Here is a 25878-nt window from a genome sequence, read left to right on the forward strand (position 1 = left end):
GAGCCTATTTTCGCTCTCACATCTCTTTTAAATTAGGCAAAAGCCCCAATGGGGAGAGCGGCGATGTGGTTTATTATGAGCTGCTGATTTTCAGTGCTTAATTCCGATTGCTCCAGCTGGCTTCTCCGGAGCCATTATGGAGTTAAATGGGTCGGCGAGATAAATGCTCGCAATAGCTAATATAGGAGGGAGACAGAAGCAGGGCTCCGTTGAAGCCAGGGAGTTGGCTCTGGTTTCTTGTGCCAGGGCTGCCTGTGAGGTTTTCCTGCACTCCCAGTTTGGCATTTCACGCTCTACCAAGCTATATGAGAAGAAAGGGCCATGGGATCATATGCCAGGACACAGTTTCTTGGCTGGATGTCTTTTGGTCCTGATTGTTAAAGTGCCACAGCCACCCTGCTTCTTGTTGAACATTTTCTGGCATTCAGGTTCTGTTGTTTTTGCCTAGCTCTCTTGAAATCACCATCTTGCTGAGCCTCTGCCTGATTTTTCTCCTCCTGCATTTGTCCCCATCTTTCTGCTTTTGCCCAGAATTCTTAACTCGGCTTGTTTGCCTGGTGTTCCTAGGTGGGTGTCGATTCAGCAAAGACTTTCGAATGACTTGGGCTATCCAGACCTCCCAGTAGTTGAACTTTGGCCCCTTGGCAATTGGTCCGACACTAAGTTCAACCAAATTAAATCTTGATCTGGTGTGTGCATCTGGGGCTGAGCCCAGCCGGTGCAGTGCTGATATAACGTTGGCCATTGTCCCACCCGTCATATGGGCTGTGCCCCATAGTGGTTGCTCTTTTTGAAAAAGAGAAAATTGGCTGCCCATGCCCCAAAGACAAATTTCCACTAAACAGCTCAGAGTAGGCTTCCTCCAACTCAGCCCTCCAGATGTTTTTGGCCTACAACTCCCATGATCCCTAGCTAGCAGGACCAGTAGTCAGGGATGGTGGGAATTGTAGTCTCAAAACATCTGGAGGGCCGAGGTTGAGGAAGCCTGAGTTAGAGTATGGTGCTGATAACCATCAAGGTCGCAGGCTCGATCCCATATAGAACAGCTACATATTCCTGCATTGCAGGGGGTTGGACTAGATGACCCTTGGGGGTCCCTTCCAATTCTACCATTCTATGATTCTGTAGTGAGCTGCATTTCAGTTGCTGGGTCCCCAATTTTCAGGGTCCTTCCCCCCCCCCAGAAGGAAAGCTTGGTTAGTTGAAAAGTTTAACATAGCAAAAAGATACCTGGATTGTGATGAGCAAGATGTCCAATGCAACTGGCTCTTCCGGTGTTGAAAGGGATTTCCTCTGGCTTTGTAGTTTGGATATCTGCATCCACTTGCCATTAAAAAAGGAATAGAGAGTCTCCACTTCTCTTATTGTAACTATGATGATATTGCCATGCCGGTCCTTGATTGGTTCATAGTAGACTCGGCCCAAGTTGTGTGTACCAAGCAGATTCTTTATGCGGCAGGTGGGAGAGATGGGAAATGAAATACATCAGAAAGCATCATTATTGGCTTATTTTCACAAATACTGGTATATATACACCGTCGATGATCTGGGGACCTGAGTGGAACTGCTACCAGAACAGCTGGCCAATGCAAGAGGAAAGGACAGCATAACAGCTGGGCCTTTAAAATATCCACAACATCAGCTTTACACCTTCCCCACTTTTGCAAGATGGTAAATTCCAAACATGAGCAGCTGGCTATATCCCTCCTGGTGAGTCTGCAGATGTGCTGCAATGACAGACTCACTGTGCCTGGTATATCGGTTTTTGAATGTCTCGGAAGTCAAACATTTTGGTTTTTGAACGCCAAAAACCCGGAAGTAGCTGCTTCCATTTTAGAACGCTTTTTGGAAGTCGAACGTGCCACACGGCTTCTGTATTGAGTTTTCCGTAAGTAAATGCTTCCAGGAGTAAATGAATTGGTTTTCAAACATTTCGGAATGGTCTTCCGGAACGGATTACATTTGAAAACCGAGGTACCACTGTATATCTTGTCCAGTAATTATGTAACCGCAGTTCAAATACAGTCCTACCTTGGTACTCAAATGGCTTGGCTCCTGAACAAATCGGCTCCCAATCACCGCAAACCCAGAAGTGAGTTTGCGAGTGTTCTTTGGAAGCTGAACTTCCGATGCGGCTTCCGCGGCTTCTGATTGGGTGCAGGAAGCTCCTGCAGCCAATCAGAAGCCGCACCTTGGTTGTCGAACATTTTCGGAAGTCGAACGGACTTCCAGAACAGATTCTGTTCGACAACCAAGGTATGGCTGTATACCTATATCAATCTATACATACACACATATATAGGTCAGAAGACATTGTAAAGACGAAGGGTGACATATGTGCCATGACCTTATAGCAACTATGGCCGTTGGTCCATCTAGACCAGCATTTCCTGGTAGCAACAGCTTTCCAGGATTTATGATACTCCCTTCTGCTGGGGTTTGAGCATGGATCTGTCTGCACACTGAACATGTGCTCTGCCGCTGAGCTGCGAACCCCTCCTATGCCACTGAGCCGAAAGTGAGGCAAACGTTCCATTCTGCTGCATTGTTGCCAGTTAATTGACAAACACAAATGGAAAAGAGAGAGAGAGAACAAGAAAAGGAGTCTGGCATAGGCCATAAATCACATCGCACCGAAACCAATGGCAAAGCTCCCATTGAGCTTTAATGGAAATGGACCACATCCATTGCCTTAGATCTCTTCTCACAGATGGTAATGGGAGTTTTCACACTTACTTCAAAGGAAGGAGAATTAATCCAAGATGGAGATCCGTTTGAAACTCTCTCCGTGTATCCCTCAGTGCAGCTCAGGAAAAGTTATGCCAGGACGGCTGGGTAGAATATGTATGAATATTTGACAGCAGGGGTGGGGAACCTGTGGTACTCCAGATGTTGCTGACTCCAACTCCCACCAGCCTCGGCCAGCATGGCCAATGGTCAAGGATGATGGGAGTAGTAATTAAGCAACATCTGGAGGGTCACAAAGGTTTAGATCTGTGGTTTATAGGGCTGGTTCACATGTTAGACTCTATAATAAGGCAGTACATGCTCGGAATCTTCTCTTGACCGTAGGCCAACATACAGAGAGAAACTATTGGGATACTCTCCTTTCGTCATCAGTAACGTATCTGGGTTTCTATCTTCTTAAGCGGAAAGGGCATCAAAAATACAGCCAAGTCTGAAAGGTGCCGTTTGCTGGAGTTGTTTAGGGCTACAGAATGTGTCGATTTATCTGGAATATATTTCTATAAAAAGCACAGTGTGTTCGAGAAAACAGCTTCGGCCATGAATATGAAAGCATTCTGGCAGAATGAATGAAAGCTGAAGGGGGGGCGGGGAGAGAGACTTTAAAAAGGAAATGAAATAATATCGGCCTAAGGGCAAAATGAATGGGAGATGTACACGGGTTCTATGGCTGCGCAGCTGCCATTCGTTTAATACTGTTGTCATTGTTGTTTTACATTAATATGCTGAAACTAAAACATTCAAAAGTTGTACATAGTCAACTGCTAAGATGAATAATTTCGAAGGAGCCACAAAAGTTAGCCTAAAAGTTGTCCAGTTTCACATATTTTATTCAACTGTTCTTTTAACCGGTGGATATATTTTTTTATTTCCTTCTGATACTTGGCAGCAAACATTCTTGCAGCAGTTACCATGTGTGAGATCAGTTCTCTGTCTTTATAAGACAATGGACCACTGCATTCTAACAGGACTTCTGCAGCAGAACTTCCTGCAAGATCGTGATTCTGGCCAGGTCAACATCTCGGAGGAATCTGGCGGGCCTTTCTAGATGTGTACAGGCTAATCACCACTGGAAACAGAATGCTAAACTAGGCAGGCAATTGCTGGGGTTCGTATCCATCAATAAAGTACCTCCTTATAAGGCATGTTGACTCCGTAGCAATCAGCTCCTGAAGAGATGCCCAGATGTCTCAAAAAGAAAAAAAGAAAAATCCCTAGCATTTAAAATATGCTCCTTGCTTTGGAAGTTCTCAAAAGATCTACAGTCAGCGAGTCAGGGGTGGGAGCTGTTTAAAAGGAAAAAGCTGAATTGACAATGTGGCACATTGTACATGTATGAAAGCAGAGCGCCTGGACATTAACCTTAATGACATTCTCATCTGAGAGATAAAGCCACCCTGAGCTGACTTTATCTGCACTTAGCAGGCACTATTTACTTCTGAACAGCATTATTAAAATTGTTTATAACCAGAGCACTCCAGAGCTGCCCGACACAGTGACTGCCATTTAGAAATGGCTTTAAGTAGCTATTTTAGCTGTAGGCATTGCCCTCTACTGCACACAGTAGGCGTTCTGTATCCTTACGGGCCCTCTTCTCTTCGGCTGCCCGTAAAAAGTTGCTCAGAGAGTCGGATAGACTTATTTTATTTATCATAAAGAGGTCGTATGAACACGTTTAGTGCTCTATTTCTTTTGCCACAGGGGCAACAGACTACAACTCAGGGCCTCTTATTCAGGCTGGCTGTGCAGCTGGGCACAATTTGCACATGCGGGCGAGGGAGCATGGGATTTTTAAAGCCGAATTCTCCACGGCATTCATTTCTCACACAGCGAATGGTGCATTAGGTAGAAAATATTGAGCTCTGCAAGCCAACTTGTGGGTTGGGATGCTTGTGTAAGCATAAACCTGTAAGCATCTGAGCATCGACGGGAAACTAGACCCCCCATGAGACATGGTGAACTATTCTTCTCTGCGAAACAAGGGATGGGGATTGGATCTGGCCAGCTGGCTAAATCTGACAGGTGGATAGGGCCAGGGGCTTAGAGCGGGGAGTGCTAGGGGGACCATGGCCCCAGGTGTACAACTTTTGAGTGGGTGTGAAGCAAGTGCCCTCACCGCAAGCACCCCCAGCATGGCTCGGCCCGGTGTTCCTCTCCACCCACCAAGGGCCATGTTGGCCAGTGGGTCTCCCCTCTGTGCGGGCGGAGAGGCAGCTCAGCATGACCCCACTTTGATCCAGTGGGGGGGGGGGAGTCACTCTGGTCACGTCGACAGTGAGGGCTGGGCTGGGCTGGAGCCCTCCCTCCCAGTGTGTGTGCACCTGCCCTGGGCACCGAAAACCTCTGCTACGCCACAGGGTAGATAGGGCATCTCATCTGTTGATCACTCGATGTTGCAGTGATGTTAGTTGAACAGTTTTGATGCACGTGGCTTGCAGAGAGCTGATCATCAGGGCTTCAAAGCACTGTGGACAACTAGGTACAGACTTCGGTGACCAGCTGGTTGCTGGGGCATGCAAAGAACTGCATAGGGCTTTGAAGGTGCCCTCTACCACTTTTTGGCCCAGCTGTGTTTTTACCTGCCTCACACTTGATATCATATGTGATTTCAAGTGTGGGGCAGGTGAGTGTAGCTTAGCCATAATGGGCCAAAGGGGGAAGTCTGGTGGGCTGCATCAGGCCTGTGGGTCACAGTCCCCACCTAAAATGTCATCAAAATCAAACGGTAGCAGAACCATCACCTGGGGTTCCTCCTGGGTCCTGCAGGTGCCTATCTTAAATCCACCATAGTCCTGGGACTGATGGCAGTCTTCTTCAGACAGTCTTGGGACTGGATTGTCATGTGCCTGCTAAGGTACTTGGGAGTCAGAATCATTCCCTGTGGTGGTTGGAGCCCACTGGGGATTGGAGGTTTGGAAGGCAAAGGAGACTGACAGTCAATGATGCCAGCGCCATTGAGAGAGCTAACAAATTCCAGTTTTGTCCCTCATCCCCTTCCCTGACCAGAGGTGCTGTCTTGCACTCAGGATTGAGGGCCCCATTGCACAAGTGCGATGTTATGCGCACATCACATGTTGTGTGTGTGTGACTTCACATTGTCGGGAGGAGGCTGAGCATGGAGCGCAATGTGACACAGCTTCCTCTCTCTCACTCAAGAGGAGCCGGCCACTGAACTGTGCCATGCTTGGCTCTGTGTTCAACCTCCTCATTGAGGGGACCTAGCCCACTGGCAGCAGATCTTGAGGTGGCTGAAGACACCTCCACCTCTAGGAGTTGGCGTGCCTGTCTCTGTTGAGTTCTACAAAAGCAAAACATTGAGACTAAGTACTGGGTGTAAGTTGGAAAGCAGGTTGGGGATTGGGGTGACTGAGGCCTGACTGAGGCTGGTGGGGCAGCGTCCCATTCGCCCCAATGGCTCAGCCTCTCCACTTGTTTCTCCATGAACATGGCGTCACTAGGAACGGGAGGGGCAAGTCACACAATCTGACAGCTCATATGGAGGATGACCTTCCAAGGACAAGATGAGAGGACGGCCAGGAGGCCTCTATGGCACAATAACCTAGGGGTGCGTGTGTCTATCTCTGTGTATGAATGTGTGCAGGTCCTGGCAGGTCAGGTCCTGCCAGATCCATTCAGCCCACAGACCACCAGCTGACCACCATTCAGTGGCATAGCGTGGGTTGCCAGTGCCCGGGGCTGCACAGAAGTGGTGGGTGGGTGGGAGGGCAACAGACGGAGTACGCATGCGCATCCAACTGCCTAACGGCCCCTGCATCAACCAGGAGATCGCAGCCACAGAGATAAGAAAAAAGAGAGAGAGATGTTCCATTGTCTGGAAAGGTTACTTCCTGGTTCACATTTTCAACGGAGCCCAGTAATGGGCTGTATTGAGGCAGCGCCAGGTGTTGAAATTTTGCACCTCTAACCATTTTGCACCCGGGACAACTGCCTCTGTGGCCCCTCCCACACTATGCCACTGCCACCATTCACTTACATTAAGCATGTAACCTGAGCTATTTATTTGCTGTGTCACATTTAATTTCTCCCCCGCTTCTTTCTTTCTTTTTTTCTTTCTTTCTGTTATTGACGGCCTGCAAGCTCTGGCTGGCATGTCGGACTCTGCTGCTTGCTTCGCAGCAGAAGATAATTCTCCCCCAGAGGACAGGAAGTGCTGAAGCAAGTGACAGCTGGCAGCCTCCTGCCCTCCGAAGCCATAAACCTGTGGAAACCTGCGACCGAAAAATACACCGGTGCCACTGACCTGTAACTGGGCCGTCGCAGAGAGCATTTTCTGCCTGGCTTGGAGGGCGGTGGATGATGACACGGAGACAGACATGTTTTGTCTCAGCCACCTGATATCATCCCACATACAAGAAAGCTGCAAAATTTGGGGTGGGTAGTTGTGGGGGAAGAGAGAAAGAGAGGATTTATTTTCCCCCCAAAAAAGTAAGCTGCTGTTCATTTTGTAGTTCTGTGGGTGGCACTGTTAATAAATGATCAGAATGACGTTGTCTCTCGCCAACGTGAACAGCACACATCTCTCCCAGTCCATCTGTGCACCCATCCTATTAAAATATAGGTCACTGGGTGTTGTCAGTGGGGCCCAGAAGTGACAAGAGGAAAGGGTCACATTTGCATCTGGTACTTCTTAACTCTTCACAAATGTCTAGCCAGCTGTTTGAGACTCTTTCCTCCCCCCTTTTACCATGAAGCTGTAGCTAATACCAGCCCCATGTCTATTTCCCTTTGGGATTTTAAGCAATAAAATACTGTCAAAGGACATCTGTGCCATTATGGCCCAAAGACTTAGTGGGATGGGGCAAGGCTCCCTCAGTCAAATCCCAGACGAATCAAAACTGCTTTACAGGGGCAATGAATGAATGAATGAAGGGTCTTCTAGGAATAGTTTGAAAGTATCAGGGTCCATAACCAGAACACTATGGATTGATTTATATCCCACCTGTCCTTCAAGGAGCTCTAGGTGATGCACACAGCTCCCCTCCCTCACCAATATATCCCCACAACAACTCTGTGAGGTAGGTTGAGCATTGGTGATTGGATCCTTGGTGTCTAGCTCTCTGACTACCACTCAGTGGCCCTAACTATAATTACATCTTGCCTATGGTGTAGGCCCCCTTCAGTGCCTCATTCCTTGTTTTGTAGTACCTTTATTTAGGTAAAGGTAAAGGGTTGCGCTGTGGTCTAAACCACTGAGCCTCTTGGGCTTGCCGATCAGAAGGTCAGCGGTTCGAATCCCCGTGACGGAGTGAGCTCCCGTTGCTCTGTCCCAGCTTCTGCCAACCTAGCAGGTTGAAAGCATACCAGTGCAAGTAGATAAATAGGTACTGCTGTGGCGGGAAGGTAAGCAGCATTTCTGTGCGCTCTGGCTTCCATCAAGGTGTTCCGTTGCACCACAAGCGGTTTAGTCATGCTTGCCACATGACCCAGAAAGCTGTCTGTGGACATACGCCGTCTTCCTGGGCTTGAAAGTGAGATGATTGCCACAACCCCATAGTCGCCTTTGACTGGACTTAACAGTCCAGGGGTCCTTTAGCTTTACCTTTTTACCTTTTATTTATTGGCACTGAGGATATGTTGTCTTTTGTATAGTAACAAATGTTACAATCCTTAGAAATGACAGCTTTGAAACGTCCTATGTTACATCTCAAAGAACTACTTTAACCCCACAAAATTGTAATTGGGGTTATAGAATCATAGAGTTGAAAGGGACCCCAAGGGTCATCTAGTCCAACCCCCTGCAATGAGGGAATCTCAGCTAAAGCATCCATGACAGTTGGCCGTCCAACCTTTGCTTAAAAACCTCCAAGGAAGGAGAGTCCACAACCTCCTGAGGGAGTGCGTTCCACTGTTGAACAGCTCTTACTGTCAGAAATTTTTTCCATAAGTTTAGTTGGAATCTCCTTTCTTGCAGCTTGAAGTCATTGGGTTGTCATTGTTTTATTTAATACTGAATTTATTTGAGGCAGAGCGTTAATACAGTCATACCTCGGGTTACAGACGCTTCAGGTTGCGTTTTTTTGGGTTGCGGACCGCCAAATCCCGGAGGTACTGGAACGGGTTACTTCTGGGCTTCGGCGGCCGCGCATGCGCAGATGCACTAAATCGTGCTTTGCTCATGCGCAGAAGCGCCAAATCACAACCCGCGCATATGGAGACGCACAGACACGAGTTGCGAACGCTGCAGGTTGCGAACATGCATCCTGCACATTGCTCACCAAAGCCAGAGATTTATCTATTGGTTTAGGGATGGGAGGCCTTCTAGTTTTGAACATCTACTTTGGTCCCAAGCACTACACCAGAATTACAAGCAGTGGCGGAGCTTCATGCTCTGGCACTGGGGGGCAGAGAGCAGGTGGGGGCATGGCTGGCCTCCTGGGGGCGTGATGTGCGTCCGGGGGGCGTGGCGCATGTTCTGGGGGTGTGGTGCACTGCCTGCGGGGGCCTGACACCCAGCGCGGGCGCGGGGGCAGACACGATGGCACCCCACCAGGATCATGCTGTCAGGGGCGGTGCACTCTCCCCGGACCTCTCTTCCTCCACCAGTGATTACAAGTCTTATGACTTCTCTCCTCCATTAATCCCTTTCTTCCAGCCGAGTTTGTTCAAGCATTCTGCCTCCCAGGGAGGGTGCAATGGCTAACTTTTTATTTAGCCTGTAGAAAACTGTCTTACCATGCCTGGCTCTTCTCTACAGTCTCAATTCCACCTACAGTTCCCTACAGTATATACGTATGACTTGGCTCACAACAACATATTCTCACACAACACAGGAATGCACGTCGGTGAGAAGGGGGCCTGGCTGTCGGTGAAAAGGAAGTAGATTATGTGCATTGCTCCAAACAAGACACCGCCGCCCCCTTGCACTGACCCAGTCAGTTGAGTTTGATCAAGAGGAGATGGCAGGTTATGTTTAAGGTACCTTTGTGAACCAGAGGAAATCTTGCATAATGGAACTGGCGTGAGAATCATCGATTTCCACAATCGGGATCTGATCTTCGTTGGTGACCAACATATTGTCTTTGTAATAAAATATCACAGCTAAATAGAGCCCTCTGAGGGGGGAAAAATGAGAAAAGAAGGTGATTCGAAGGCTGTTCTGGGAAGGCCAGAGAATTTCAGAGCTAGAGAGAGCTATTTCGTTTGCCTAATCCTGGCCTCGCAAATGACTGAAGCAACAGATTTCACTTTGTCGTTCCCAGAAATGAGAATTTCCCAGAAACATCCCAAAACTAAATTCCAGCAAATACTGCAAAATAGCTTCAAATATGTTGGAGTTGATACTGCCTTCCCTGTATAAGCAAAACAACTCACAATGTCAGTTTTTATAGCAATTCTGTTTAGACAAGTGGTACGGCAGGATTTTTACTTTTCTGCCTTTGGAAATCAAGCATTATGTGTGTGTGTGTGTGTGTGTGTGTGTGCACGTGTGTGTGTGTGTGTGTGTGCGTGCGTGTGCGTGTGTGCGTGTGTGTGTGTTATAAGTCAGTGGCTTTCATTGAGGGAGTAGTCATTTGTTTAGTCATTCATTAAAAGTACATTTATTTTGTTACTCATTCAAATCAAATTAGATTTTGTTACTTACATTGTTTTAATATTTCCCCTCTTTCTAACTTTCAACTTTTCATTGCCCTTTCCACTGTGGCAGTAGACTTCTCTTGTCCATAATTTTACTGCTCCAGAATGCCCTGGGTATCGTGTTGTCCCAGGACGTCCTGGGGGGAATGGCATGCCATCCAACATTTCTCTGATGAAAATAGGGACAGCCTATTCAACAATAAAGGGACGCGGGTGGTGCTGTGGGTTAAACCACAGAACCTAGAACTTGCTGATCAGAAGGTCAGCGGTTTGAATCCCCACGACGGGGTGAGCTCCCGTTGCTTGGTCCCTGCTCCTGCCCACCTAGCAGTTCAAAAGCACGTCAAAATGCAAGTAGATCAATAGGTACTGCTCTGGCGGGAAGGTAAACGGCGTTTCCGTGCACTGCTCTGCTTCGCCAGAAGCGGCTTAGTCATGCTGGCCACATGACCCGGAAGCTGTACGCCGGCTCCCTTGGCCAATAAAGCGAGATGAGTGCTGCAACCCCAGAGTCGGCCACAACTGAACCCAATGGTCAGGGGTCCCTTTACCATTTACCTTTATTCAATAATAATAATAATAATAATAATAATAATAATAATAATAATAATACGCCCCCACTTGACTGGGTTCCCCCAGCCACTCTGGGCAGCATCCAACATATTTTAAAACATAATTAAACATTAAAAAAAATAGGGACTTCCTACCATGCCCTCCAACATTTCTCTGATGAATATATGGATGTCCTAATGAAAAGCGGGATATTCCAGGATCACGTCAGAAACTGGGACTGTTCCTGGAAAATAGGGACACTTGGAGGGTCTGAGATGATTGTTTGTGGGGAGGCAAGCTCAATGCTATTCTTCTTGAAAAATTGGTGCTGGAACTCACAATGAACTTGTTCTCTTACAATTGCAATGGTGCCCATCTGAGTGGTGCTGGAACTGAGTTCTGTTAAGTTCTGGCTGGGGAAACAAGCCCTGGAAAGCTGTCTTTAAGGGGAACTTGTTTTTTCCCCCACCCCTAATAAGCTTCCAAAGGTCCCCCAGAATGCAGTGTGAAAAGAGTTAATCACAGGACCTCTTGATTTATAGCAATATGATTCAGTGCTACGACCACCCGAATCAATGGGGTTATTTTGGATGTGCGCTAGTGCAACAGAGCATCATTTTGTTCAGCGTATCTGTGGCACTGTTTACATAAAATTCATTCCTTTTAAATATTTACGTTTGTAATTAGCTACATACATTAATCAGTGGATTTAGTGAATTGAAGAACCTCTGGGGAGCTTTTTGGAAAGAAACGGCCTCTTATCAAAATACAAAGGGGGGGGGGGAGGAAACAAACCAAGCACTCTCGGTGATGAAAGAAGACAGAATCCAGCCCTGTGCATAACTTTCATTCACAGAGACCAAAGCTTCCAGAGGCAGGCAGGTTATACTGGGACAGGGGAGGACAGCCAAAAATATTAGGAATCTCAGATATGGGTTTGATCAGGAAGAAAACATTCAAATGGCTTTCTGCTGTCATTTTTAAAGCAAAGCAAGCCCAGGAAGTCATTCATTTTCATCAAAGGGAAACATCAGTGCCACCCCCAGATACTGAAAGGGCTGCTATCACATAAAAGACCATGGAACAAATTTGTTTTCCGTCGCTCCAGAGAGTAAGACCCAAAGGACAGCAAAAGGTTTTGCGTTAAACATTGGGAAGGATGTCCTAACAATCTGAGCTAGAAGTGAATCCCAAACCCTCCAAGTGTCCCTGTTGTCCAGGGACAGTCTTGGATTTACAGAAGCTGTCCTGGTTTCTGATTTGATCCCGGAATGTCCTGCATTTCTTTAGGATGTCCCTATTTTCATTGGAGGGATGCGGTTGGCACTGTGGTCTAAACCACAGAGCCTAGGGCTTGCCGATCAGAAGGTCGGCGGTTCGAATCCCCGCGATGGGGTGAGCTCCCGTTGCTCGGTCCCTGCTCCTGCCAACCTAGCAGTTTGAAAGCACGTCAAAGTGCAAGTAGATAAATAGGCACTGCTCAGGTGGGAAGGTAAATGGCGTTTCCGTGCGCTGCTCTGGTTCGCCGGAAGTGGCTTAGTTATCCAGTTACATGACTTGGAAGCTCTCTGTGGACAAATGCCGGTTCCCTTGTCCTATAGAACTAGATGAGCGCCGCAACCCCAGAGTCATTCGCGACTGGACCTAATGGTCAGGGGTACCTTTACCTTTATTTTCATTGGAGAAATGTTGGACGGTATGGAATTATGTGATCCTCAAGCCAAGGAGGCAAGTAACTATACAACCTTTACAAGACATCTGAAGGCAGTCCTGTATAGGGAAGTTTTTAAAAAAATGTTTAATGCTTTATTATGTTTTCATATATGTTGGAAGCTGCCCAGTGTGGCTGTGGCAACCCAGTCAGAAGGGCGGTGTATAAATAATAAAATTATGATGATGGTGGAATAGGATGTCCCTATTTTCATCGGAGAAATATTGGAGGGTATACAACCCCATTGACTTCAATAGGACTTGCTCCCAGGGAAGTATGCCCAGTTTTGAAGCCTTCTGCGCTAGACATTGAAAGCAGTATCCAAAATGGCATGATTCCCTCAACTCTTGGAAACTGCAGATTATTAAAGGTGTTTACAGTTGTTCAGACCGCTATCCCCTGCGTGCCCCTCCCCCCGTCTTAAAACTCCCAATTTCCTGGGAAAACAGTTTGGTCTCTAATCAGCTCTGAGAATTGTAGCTCTGAGAGGGAAATAGGGGTTTCCTAGCAACACTCAACATCCTTAGAAAACTACAGCCCCCAGAATTCTTTGGGGGAAGCCATGACTGCGGCCCAAGTTAGACTTTTAATTTACCGAATCCCGTAAGATCTGAAGGCCATGCCTTGACCCTTCTCAGAGGACGTCTGCTCCTCAGTGAGTTTCCTTGCTTCACCAATGTCATCCGGTGAAGCCTTTTTCTACGTGACTATTGCCCTGACACTCAATATTTTTCTTTCTCAGTGCTGAGCACTTTCTGAAATCAGGCCTAGGCTTACGTAAGAGAGAAGCTCTGGGGAGCTCTGGCTACATAGTTCAGATTCTGCCACACCAGACAAACCTTTTCAAAGTCTTCACAAACTTGTTTGAAGAATGGAAGAGGTGCTTCAGGCTTCTTGAGACAGATTGCTTGCGACCTGCGTTCTGCAATTTAGAACTATCTGGAGACGCGAATGAAAAAGAAACAAACGAATAACAGAAAAGAAAGAGAGAGGTGTGATTTTGAGTTTTACAGAAATATTAGGCAGCACATTTATTTGTTTTTTTGAGACCACAGACCCTCCAAGTGTCCCTATTTTCCAGGGACAGTCCTGGATTTACAGAAACCTTCTGATTTGTTCCCAGAATGTCCCACTTTTCCTTAGAATGTCCCTATTTCCATCGGAGAAATGTGGTGTGGTAGGAAGTTCCTATTTTCACCTGAGGGTATGGAGTTATGTGACCCCCAAGTAGGGTTGCCACCTTTGTTCTGGCAAAATACAGGATAGGGTGGGGTGGGGCAGTTGGGGAACGATTTTCCCCCCACCTGGTGCTGAAGTGACTTCAAAGCAATCCATTGCAGCTTAACAGGGTGGCCCCTCTGGAATTTGTCACACACACACAGACACAGACCCGAATTTGTAAATCTGTCTGCTTGGCTACCGAGAGCTTAAATACATGACATTTCACACATGCATTTGCAGAGGATCCCTAACATGGCAGAGAGAGAGAGAGAAACCACCTGAAACACAGGGCAAAGCTGTTTCAATACAGGAAGTAGCATTTTACATTGAAATACAGGACAATCCTGTGTTATATAGGACAGGTGGCAACCCAAGAAGAAGAAGAAGAAGAGCTTGGATTTGATATCCCGCTTTATCACTACCCTTAGGAGTCTCAAAGCGGCTAACATTCTCCTTTCCCTTCCTCCCCCACAACAAACACTCTGTGAGGTGAGTGGGGCTGAGAGACTTCAGAGAAGTGTGACTAGCCCAAGATCACCCAGCAGCTGCACATGGAGGAGCGGAGACGCGAACCTGGTTCACCAGATTACGAGTCTACCGCTCTTAACCACTACACCAACCCTACCCCCGAGCCATGGAGATAAGTAGCTATACAACCTTTCAAAGACATTGAAGCAGTGGGGGAAATACTTGCTCTGGCACCTGGAGTGGCGTACGTCCAGGGGCGTGGCTGGCACACGTCCCGGGGGCATAGCACGCCACCCGCAGAGGGCATGGCATGCGTCAGAGGTGTGTGCATCAAGTGGTGTGTGCCCCGGGGCATGCGCGAAGAGCGACGAGTGTCCCAGGGGTGCGTGGCGAGCACCAAGTGTCCCAGGGGCAGAGGCGGGGCGGCCACAATGTCACCCCACCGGGATAGCACCCAGGGCGAACCACCCCCCGCCCCCTTCATCTGCCAGTGGATTGAAGGCAGCCCTGTATAGGCAAGATTTTTTTTAAATGTTCAGTGTGGCTGGGGCAATCCAGTCAGATAGGTGGGGTATAAATAATAAATAATAAAATGGTTGTTATTGAACAGGATATCCCCAAAAGCTACTGTGGGTGTCTTCCAACATACAGTGGTACCTTGAGTTACAGACGCTTCAGGTTACAGACTCTGCTAACCCAGAAATAGTACCTTGGGTTAAGAACTTTGCCCTTAGGATGAGAACAGAAATTGTGCGGCAGCAGCAGCAGCAGCAGGAGGCCTCATTAGCTAAAGTGGTACCTCAGGTTAAGAACAGTTTCAGGTTAAGAACGGACCTCCAGAACAAATTAAGTTCTTAACCCGAAGTACCACTATATATAAAAACATAATAAAACAGTAAACAGTAAAACTTCCCTACACAGGGCTGCCTTCAGTTGTCTTCTAAAGGTTGTATAGTTACTTATCTCCTTGGCCCAGGCAGGAGATAGCTCAGTTGGTTACAGTTGATAATGCCTAGGTTTCAGGTTTCCAGGTTTGATTCCTATATGGGGCCGCTGCATTTTCCTGCATTGCAGGGGGTTGGACTAGATGATCCTCAGGGTCCCATCTACTATTTTATGAAGCGGATGTAGCTAGGAAGGCTTGGGGGTCTCATACCTCCATACTGTCCAACATTTCTTTGCTGAAAATAGGGGTGTCCGAAGGAAAACTGTACCTTCCAGGATCAAATGTCTTCTGGAAATCTGGAGACTGTCCCTAGAAAACAGGGACACTTGGAGGGTCTAGAAAAGACACCCCCCCATTAAAAAAACTTATTTCATGCCGTGCTCCAAAACTGCACTTTGAGTGATGGAATATAGGGCAACCAAATTCCAGTAGCAATCACTCTCCATTAATGCCAATGTAAAGGACACACAGGAGAATCATGTACCCTGGCAGATCTCACTATTCAATTTGTCTGCTCTGGAAAGGAACAATAACTAGATAGCAGCTACTGAATCCTTTTCCTGTGGCAGATTGATTATTCCGCTTTACAAAGCCCCATTGTTTTGATTGGCAAGATCAAAGGTTGCACAAGGAGGATCCAGATTAAATTTGAAAATGTTGCCAGGCTTACCTTTCTTTGCTGAAGAAGATGGGCAGGGGGAACCCTGACATCTATTTTTTTGTGAATTCTCAAAAGAGATTTCTCCTAAACTTGTCACATGGAAGGAGGCATCCGACTGCCTCTCCTTAACAATTCTGAACACATATGTCCAAAACCATATGTGCATTCAGCAATTTTTTTATTAAAAGAATATGAATACATTTGCACCCTAATTTGCACATTGGAAAAGGAGATAGAAATGGGGCATAAATTTAGCACCATTATCCTAATGCAAATATAAAGAACATTCAGATGCTGATAAATAATTCCCTTCCTGGACGGGGATAGCTTGACCACCAAAATGTTTTGGTGACAGAGGTTTATTTTTTGGGGGGCGGGGGAGTTATAACAGTAGGGCTGCTATACGTCTGGGTTTTCCTGGACACATCCGGGATTCGTCGGTTGGAAATAAGTGTTTGGACGGAATTTCCGAAAATCACGAAAATGTTCGGGATGTATGGCAACTCATTGTGGGATGTGATCCATGAGAGGCAGTCAAATACAACATTCCTTGTTTTCCTAGAGTGGCCATGCAAGGGGGTGTTTGGTTCAGCCAGTCGAAACTTCCTGTTCCTCCTGGGATTATCCCCCCATATGGGGTAGATCCGCATGTACATATTTGTAACTAAGTCTGCCTTCAGGGATCCAACTGTGAACTGATGTAAGGAAACTTCTTTTATTGACTTTGAATAAGATTGTGGTGTCTTTATTCTTTTAAGAGGGATTCAAGGGAACTTACTAGGAACGTACAATTCAATCTGAGACAGACTGTATAATTGTATAATAGTGAGAGGCTTACACGAGCCTGCAACCAGCTATCTGCTGTGCATGTAAAAAGGGGAATGTAAACTCTGCTAAGTAAAGGAACTTGCTAGCGCAAGTTAGGAAGGATATTAATTAATCATATATCCTCTTCTCCCACCCTGAACATTCCCACATCCATGTGAGAAGTGCTGGTTTTTTGGTGAATTTCCTTAAAAATATCTCAGAAACTTAAAACCAGAATCCTTTCTCCTAGGTATCATGTCAGAGGAAATAAAAAGAACGGTCAGACCAATATTTATGTATGCAACTACGGTGGTAAGGTTATTGATTGCCAAAAATTGGAAAAGCAGCAGCGTCCCAACTAAAACAGGCTGGTTATCTAAAATGATGGAATACTTCCATATTGCCAAACGAACAGGGAGGATAAGAGGAGATATGGCACAAAAAGTGAAAAAGGAGTGGGCTATTTTTAAGGAATACATCAAAATTTATGTGGAAAAAGTAGAATTTCTGACAGATATTGAGTGAACCCAGAAAATGATTAGAGTGAAAGGAGAGAAAGTCAAGATAGAAGAAGAGATTAAAGAAATAATGAAATGCGTTTAAGCTAGTTGGAAAAGCAAAGTAGCGTAACAAGAATGGCTGGAAGTCAAGTCACTTGGTAGGTGTCCGTGTGGGGTAGGTGTGTAGGTATGTATAGGCAGGTATTATATAGAGTAATGTAGGTATGTTTTATGTTATGAAAATAAGGTAGTGTGTTGTGTATGTGTATTGTGCAAATGTACATGTATGTGTTTTATCTGTTAATAAAATTAAAATAAATAAATAAAATAAAATAAAAATATCTCAAAAACTTCATTTTGTGTGCGTGGAGATTCTGGATTTTCACTTTTTGAAATATGGCAACTCTACGTAGCAGTTGCCTTGGTAAGTAAAGGTAAAGGGACCCCTGACCATTAGGTCCAGTCGTGACCAACTCTGGGGTTGTGGCGCTCATCTCGCTTTATTGGCCGGGGGAGCTGGCGTACAGCTTCCGGGTCATGTGGCCAGCATGACTAAGCCGCTTCTGGCGAACCAGAGCAGCGCACAGAGACGCCGTTTACCTTCCCGCTGGAGCAGTACCTATTTATCTACTTGCACTTTGACGTGCTTTTGAACTGCTAGGTTGGCAGGAGCAGGGACTGAGCAACGAGAGCTCACCCCGTCGCAGGGATTCGAACCGCCGACCTAGGCTCGGTGGTTTAACCCACAGCGCCACCCGCGTCCCTATAGTTGCCTTGGTAGGATCATTCATACTTACTCTTAGCTTGGAAGCAAATGAGTTTTAAGTATGTTATTTGCGTGCAACCTCAGATAAGTTAGGAGCATGCCTGTATGAGGGAGTCCCGTCTTTCTGAAGAGAACGCACCTTAATACATCAAGAAATATCAAGTAATCATACTACTAAAATAAACAGGGTGGATTTAAAGTGGGGAAAGCAACCCGTTTCGCTAGTCAAATGGTTTGGCTCCACTCCACCAGCGTTTTAACGGCCACTGCGAAATGATCTGCATACAAAAACTGTGGCAATTATTTCCACCCTGTAGATTGCTTTTGTTTTTACAATCTTGTATAAACAGGGACAAGAAATACCGACGTGGGATTATATGGCCACATATATGTAATAATAATAATTTGGGAGTCACGGGAAGAAGGCGTTTGAATGGCCTGCCATTTAATTAGGTAATAAATAACGTGGCGTGGTACTAATTGCATGGCAGCAAAACGATATGCAGATGCAAAGCTGCATCAATAAATGATAAGGCCACAGAAGCAGAGAAAAACCTTTGTGCAAAGGCTGAAGTGAGCACCGCAAAGATTAGGCAAAGACTGGGGCATCGAGTAGCCTTTGCAAACCAAGGCATTTGGAGGGCACCCGGTTAGTGAAGGCTGAGCTCATTTTCGCTCCCCTCCAAAGAAACACTCAAAAACCTGTTCTGTGCTAAGCAGCTCAAGAAGATGGTTTGCAGGTGGTCCATATAATTTGGCTTTGTCGTCTCACTGCGTTAAAACCAACAATATAAATGATCTGGGGAAGTGAGAGGGAAGGGAATCCCGGGAAGATGTCTGGCAGATAAATCTGAGCTTTGGCAAAATAGGTTTGGCGTCATTCACAGAGGGCACATTTTAAAGAGCAAACTTGATCGCAGCAGTGGAAGAGGCCGTAGGGATGGAAAGAAGCAAGCCAGCAAAGATGAGACGGCCTACATGATCCTTTAAACCAGGCATAGGCAAACTCAGCCCTCCAGATGTTTTGGGACTACAATCCCATCATCCCTGACCACTGGTCCCGTTAGCTAGGGATGATGGGAGTTGTAGTCCCAAAACATCTGGAGGGCCGACTTTGCCTATGCCTGCTTTAAACACTAGGGCAGGGTTTCCCAAACCTAGATCTCCAACTGTTTCTGGACTACAATTCCCATCATCCCTGACCACTAGTCCTGCTAGCTAGGGATCATGGGAGTTGCAGTCCAAAAACAGCTGGAGTCTGCTGGTCTGAGACATGTTTCCATTGTAATAATAATAATAATAATAATAATAATAATAATAATAATAATTCTATTATTTATACCCCACCCATCTGGCTGGGTTGTCCCAGCCACTCTGGGTGGCTTCCAGCACATATAAAAGCAGAATAAAACATCAAACATTAAAAACTTCTTGATACAGGGCTGCCTTCAAACGTCTTTTGAAAGATATGTAGTTCTCATTAGGATTATGTAGTTTTCATGAGGATTTTAGGGGGGAAAATGCATATTTCTGCAGAAATGCGAAGAACTGATTTTAATACTGGAAAAATGAGAAATTTTGAGAACCAAAATTACCAGATTCTTTCATCTCTAATGTGGACAGGGCCTAAGAAAGAAGTGTGTCCCTAATTTAAGTCAAAATAGATAGATAAATGATAGATAGATGAGAGAGAGAAAGAGAGTGAGAGAGAGAAGTGTCCCAGGGTTCAAAATCTGAGAAACAGACATGTTTCCAGCATTCCAATACAGTGGTACCTCGGTTTAAGAACAGTCCTGTTTAAGAACGATTCGGTTTACGAACTCTGCAAAACCAGAAGCAGTGTCCTGGTTTGCGAACTATGCCTTGGTCTAAGAACGGAATCCGAACAGTGAAAGGGCACTGGAGGCGGGAGGCCTCCTTAGGCAAAACATGCCTCAGATTAAGAACGGTTTTGGGTTTAAGAACAGACTTCCAGAATGGATTAAGTTCGTAAACCGAGGTACCACTGTACAGTGGTACCTCGGGTTAAGTACTTAATTCGTTCCGGAGGTCCGTACTTAACCTGAAACTGTTGTTAACCTGAAGCACCACTTTAGCTAATGGGGCCTCCTGCTGCTGCCGCACCGCCGGAGCACGATTTCTGTTCTCATCCTGAAGCAAAGTTCTTAACCTTAAGCACTATTTCTGGGTTAGCGGAGTCTGTAACCTGAAGCGTCTGTAACCTGAAGCATATGTAACCCGAGGTACCACTGTATTCCAACGTTCTCTGTAACAACATTTTGACACATAAGAATGTCAATAATCTGCACCGGAGCAGCTGTGCAATATTGCCCACCGACTTCCTATTGCAACTGCAACATGAAAGTCTTTGCTCTGCGCCGGCTTCTGTTCAGGACACCAGCATTCATATAACTTAGCATGCAGCAGCACAGCTAAAAGCCAGCCCACATGTTGATGAAGGCTTGTGGGCCGTCATGCCCAGAGAGGGTAATGAGAATAGGCCCCTAGATGTGGGCTAGCTCTGCCTCCGTTCCAACCTTGCCTTGAAACAGCCTGCCGTTCAAAGCCAACCCCTCTGCCCTTTGCCAAATGAGGTAAGGGCTGGTTCCGCAGCTCCCAGATCAAATTACTATTCAAACATTTTTAAGGATTAGCTTCGGACTTAGTCCGTCAGTATTTCGCTGGACAAGTGCCACCGAAAAAAACCAAAACAAAAAAACAAAGGGTAAGCATTACAATGAAAAGTTTTGATTTCTCCCCTTCCTACCTTAGATCATCACAACGATACGTTGAACTACAAAGAGTTGATTTGAAATGTAGGATTGGAGAAGGACGAAAGCTGGGCTGGGCTGGGCGGAGGAAAAAACTTCTTCAACCTTAGGCCCATACAATGCCAAGCAATCTGTAATTGTAGTAACCTGGTTACGCTAGTTATGAAGACAAATGGGTGAGCTTGTTGCTTGTAATCATCCATGTTTTCCCTCCACCGGAGATTAAACTTTGGAAACCAAAGCTCTCTGTCTCTCCCAAGGATAACGGCAAATTACAAAGCAAATTCTAAAGCCACAGCAGATCCGTTTGCAGAGCCTCTAAAATGCAGCCGGCATGCCAGAGTTGTCAAAGGTTTTCCTGGAGATGTTTCTGTGAGGTTGTTTACATTGTTGTCTCCTAGGGTCAACTTGATACGAGTTCTGTTCAGAGGTCCTATGTGCTTAAAGCAGCCTCTCTTCTTCAGAGGTGACCCACAGAACACAGGAGAATTGTGAGGACTGCGTGATGAGGACACTTGACAGGACTGCTGCTCTCTCCCCTCTCGCGCAGGTGCAATTGTGCAAAGGAGATGCCCAAACAGAGATGATACATTGTTGATGGCATCCGTCTGTCTCGAGAGACAATGGAGTGCGCATCTGGGTGTGAAGCCAAGCCTCTGTTCCAGCAGCACTTGGGTGCCATCCTGAGCATTGTGTATGTAGCACCTGGGCTGCCCAGATGACCAGATCACCTTCTCAGCCTTGCTGGAGTGCTCCAAAGGAAAACAGAACGATACATTTGGCACCAGCTTGGCTGCAGGGCTTGGCTGCAAGGTGCCATCCAACTGCCTTTACCAGCTGCACTGGCTCCAGGTGGAGTCCAGGGTCAGGTTTAAGGTGCTGGTTTTGACCATTAAAGCCCTATGTGGCCTAGGACCCTCATACCTACTTCTCCTGGTATCCCCTGCGGAGGACCTTAAGGTTCATAAATAACAACATTTTGGAGGTCCTGAGCCTCAAGGAGGTTAGATTGGTTTCAACTAGGGTCAGGGCCTTTTCAGTACCGGCCCCGACTTGGTGGAACACTCTGTCACAAGAGACTAGGGCCCTGGAATGGTATACAAAAGGTGAACAGGTTAAATCCATAATGATACACTGGGCGAGGGACTTGGGGGCACAATATTCAACTTTTAGATTGGGAAAGGTTATAGAAAACTGATTTGAAATTCTCAGCATGTTGCACGCTGAAAGAAAACTATATGAAAAGGATGTACAGGTGGTAATTGACTCCTAGTAAGTTAGCAAAAATGTATTAGACAAGTACAAACATCTGCTGGAAATGTAAAGAAAAAGAAGGTACCTTTTATCATATGTGGTGGTCATGTAAAGAAATAAAAGCATTCTGGGAAATGATATATAATTAATTGAAAAAAAAATGTTTAAAATAACTTTTATTTAAAAAAAACCCAGATGCTTTCTTATTAGGAATTGTAGGTACCAATATTCCAAAAGAGTAGAAAAGACTCTTTATGTATGTGACAACAGCCACACGGATGCTACTAGCCCAGATGTGGAAAGAAGACAAGGTGACTACCAGAGAGGAATGGCAAACTAAGCTGTTGGACTACGCTGAAATGGCAAAACTGACTGGAAAGCTCAGGCACCAAGAAGACAAAAACTTTAAGAAGGAATGGGGAAAAATTATAATTTATTTAGGAGACCACTGTAAGCAGATGAAAACATTAGCAGGATTCTAATAACACTTGAAATGTAACAAACACTATGGACAATATGCATAGGTACAAAATATGGATTATGAAATAATATGCAGTTGAAAATGTTGACAATAAGACCCATGGAGGGGATCTTATAACTCTATGCTTGTAAAATCAAATAAAAATCATTTTCAAAAGAAGGAAAAGAAAGTAGCTTGCTGCACAGTGATAAAATTTATGTACGCTGCTCCGCCAGATTTCCTCTCTGGCCCCACCCACCACGATATATGGTCTTGGGTCAGTGTTTCAAAATCCAATGTTGTCTTCAGGCTGAAAAAGCTTTTCACTCCTGGCGAGGTTACACCAGAGAGGTGGTGCGAATTGCTCACCTAACCACCGTCGTAACGCATTTCAGAATGTCAAATCGCACATATGCTCACTACAGTGAGTTCGCACATCACCGTGGCAGGTGCCACCAAAGTATAACAAAGAGCAGCGAGGAAAAAGAATGGTTTTCAATAGGACGCATTATAAAACAGATTGCTTTACGGGGACCCTAATTAGAAGGTGGCGAGGAGGGAAGGGGGAAAAGAAGCATTTATTTCCATGCAACATTCCTTTCCTTTTTCAAAAGGGCATTTTCACATTGAGCGTATGTTGCCATAGTTACAGCAAAGGAACACGCAGACCTTTGCTAGTCTGCATTGTTGCATATTTGCACACATAAGAATCGAGGGCTCCTTGTGCAGAATCTGCCAAGGCGAGACAGTAGAGAGGCGAGGACAATCAGAACTCTGTAATAATTTGATTTCTCCTATTAAAAAAGCAGAGGGGGGGTTTGAAGTTCCTTTGTCACAAAGCCATAATTTCAAGAAAAACATTATATATATTTTTTGGGGGGGGGAGGTAATTAAAAATATTTAATCGCATTTCAACAGCTCACAGAGAACATGGGCTTTTGGAACGTATCTCAAGCTGCTGCCCTGGTTTTCAAAGGCATATTGTCTCCCGTGAATGAAGAACAGAGAACTTGCTGGGCTTTAAACTGTCTCTACATCTAAGGGAACGGGGGAGACAGTTTCATTTAAAATGCAGCAATTTTGCTTTTTCCCCGCACTCATTAGGGTGCCTCTTTTTCATTACATGTTGGAATGGCTTCCTAGAGAATTTATAGCACCTGTTTTGCTGGCAGCAGCCACACTGCTTTCGTTCAGTCCAAAGGTTGTAACACACAATATTAAAAGTTAAAACCACGGCCAGCAGCAGTAATGGGTGGAGTCAGAAAATTACCATAAATTACCCATCATTAAGGGATGCGGGTGGCTCTGTGGGTTAAACCACAGAGCCTAGGACTTGCTGGTCAGAAGGCTGGCGGTTCGAATCCCCGCGACGGGGTGAGCTCCCGTTGCTTGGTCCCAGCTCCTGCCAACCTAGCAGTTCGAAAGCACGGCAGTGCAAGTAGATAAATAGGTACCGCTCTGGCGGGAAGGTAAAAGGCGTTTCGTGCGCTGCTCTGGTTTGCCAGAAGTGGCTTAGTCATGCCAGCCACATGACCCGGAAGCTGTCTGCGGACAAACACCGGCTCCCTCGGCCAATAACACGAGATGAGCGCTGCAACCCCAGAGTCGGTCACGACTGGACTTAATGGTCAGGGGTCCCTTTACCTTACCCATCATTGAACCCTGCTGCCATCTTCCCTGCTGGTGGGTATCTATTATAGCAATTTATTGCTCAAGTTTGGGGGGGGGGCGGCGGAATGTCTCCTCCCACAAACCTTACTTGCTGTGAGAGGCTGGCTGCGGACATGCAATGGTAAGGGAAAGCACTTTGTACATGTTCTGGAGCAACGCCTCTTTTTTCACGTGCCGTTGGGGTGCAAAGGAACCACGGGCCGCCTCTTGCCCAAGTGTCCACAAAAATATGGCACTACCACAGCTAATTCTCCCCTGGTCTCCTCGCTGGCCCAAATAGGACTAATTTAGCCAGCTAGCCTTGGTGATCATCTAATGTTTATTGGATGGATTTCCCCCCTAAACTGATTTTTGAATTCTGAATTGATTGTTATTCACGTTTTATACTGTCTTTTATGCTGTTTTTTGTTGCATTAATTAAGTGTTTTAAATTTGTTGCTGGCCGCCCTGAGCCCGGTTTTCTGAACCGGGAAGGGCGGGGTATAAATAAAATATTATTATTATTATTATTATTATTATTATTATTATTATTATTATTACCAGCCCTGTTAAGGCCTGTTTTCTGTCTTTGCCAGGAAGTCTTTATACATATTAATTGGCGTTTGTGATCTGAAACAATTTACTGGGCAGGAGAGAGAGAGAGAGAGAGAGAGAGAGAGAATGAGAGAGAGGCTTTGGCGAAAGCTTCTCTTCAAATGTTTGCCGCGTTGCCAATTGGGAGAGGCAAGAAGAGCGAGATAGTCTGCTAAAGTGATTCCAGATGGGCCAATATTAATATCTTTCTCTTTCTTGATGAATGAGACAGTATGGCCCAGATAGGAAGCTGCTAAAATTACAGGCGCCACGGAGACTTCGCCTGGTGCCCTACCCCACGGAGGATACTTTATCCTTACCTCGGCAACTGTAACTAGGACGAGATGCCCTAACCTGCTGCAGCAAACGTTCCAGAGCCTCGACCTGTCCCCTGTGCCTAGGCTCTCGACCATCGTAGTCTTTCCAGTCTGTTGAGCGAAAGAAATAAGCAATGTGAAATGCGGCAGAGGAAAGGGAGCCACGCAGAACGTTTCTTTGCTCTCATCGTCTCCTGGCTCCGGACAAAGTTGGCCAATAAGCCTGGTTTTTTTTTAAGTTTGTCCTTGATCAGAACGCTGTGAAATTCCCTCCCAAATAGCTACTGCTTCTACTTTACTACCATTTTGGAGATTTGATTTGATTTTTTTCAGAAAAAAACCCACACAGGGGCCCCTCCCCAAACTTAGCATTTAAATAGTGTTTCCCAAACTTGGGCCTCCAGCTGGGTTTTTTTGGACTACAACTCCCATCATCCCTAATTATTAGGACCCATGGCCAGGGGTGATGGGAATTGTAGTCCAAAAAAAACAACTAGAGACCCAAGATTTAAATGCTAAGTATGGGGAGGGTCCCCTTATGAAAATTGGAAATAGAATTACGGAAAGCTATTCTGATCCATTCCACTCTGTGGCAGACATTTTCAGTGGCAGTTCTCTGTCTGAGGTATGCCCTCCATGGTCTCCATCATTATTGACTTTTAGGAGGAATTTGAGAACATCCCTGCTTACCCAGGGCTGAAGGCCACCGCTCCTGGCAACCCTGACATCACTGAACAAGAGAATGTTTTAATTACTTTTAGAATTTTACTTTAAAAATATTTTGTTGTGGATGTGTCTGTTGCTCTGGGCTCCTTCAGGAGGATGAGCAGGATATAAATTCAGTAAATAAATATATCTG

The 25878-nt window shown here is 45.8% G+C and overlaps 1 protein-coding gene across 4 annotated transcripts in view; it reads right to left on the reverse strand.

The window, feature by feature from the left end:
* Nucleotides 1-25878, reverse strand: part of ANKFN1 (ankyrin repeat and fibronectin type III domain containing 1) — a 271898-nt gene that overhangs the window by 40562 nt on the left and 205458 nt on the right. For all 4 annotated transcript variants that reach the window (XM_083598613.1, XM_083598612.1, XM_083598615.1 and 1 more), the window contains exons 10-14: nt 25023-25130; nt 13444-13543; nt 9686-9818; nt 7007-7123; nt 1231-1446 (exon numbers count right to left, since the gene is read on the reverse strand). In XM_083598613.1, the coding sequence (XP_083454739.1) occupies nt 1231-1446; nt 7007-7123; nt 9686-9818; nt 13444-13543; nt 25023-25130 (674 nt within the window). The remainder of the gene's footprint in view (nt 1-1230; nt 1447-7006; nt 7124-9685; nt 9819-13443; nt 13544-25022; nt 25131-25878) is intronic.

The sequence above is a fragment of the Podarcis filfolensis genome (genome assembly GCF_964270895.1).
Source record: "Podarcis filfolensis genome assembly, chromosome: 2".
In the NCBI taxonomy this organism is placed as follows: Eukaryota; Metazoa; Chordata; class Lepidosauria; order Squamata; family Lacertidae; genus Podarcis; species Podarcis filfolensis.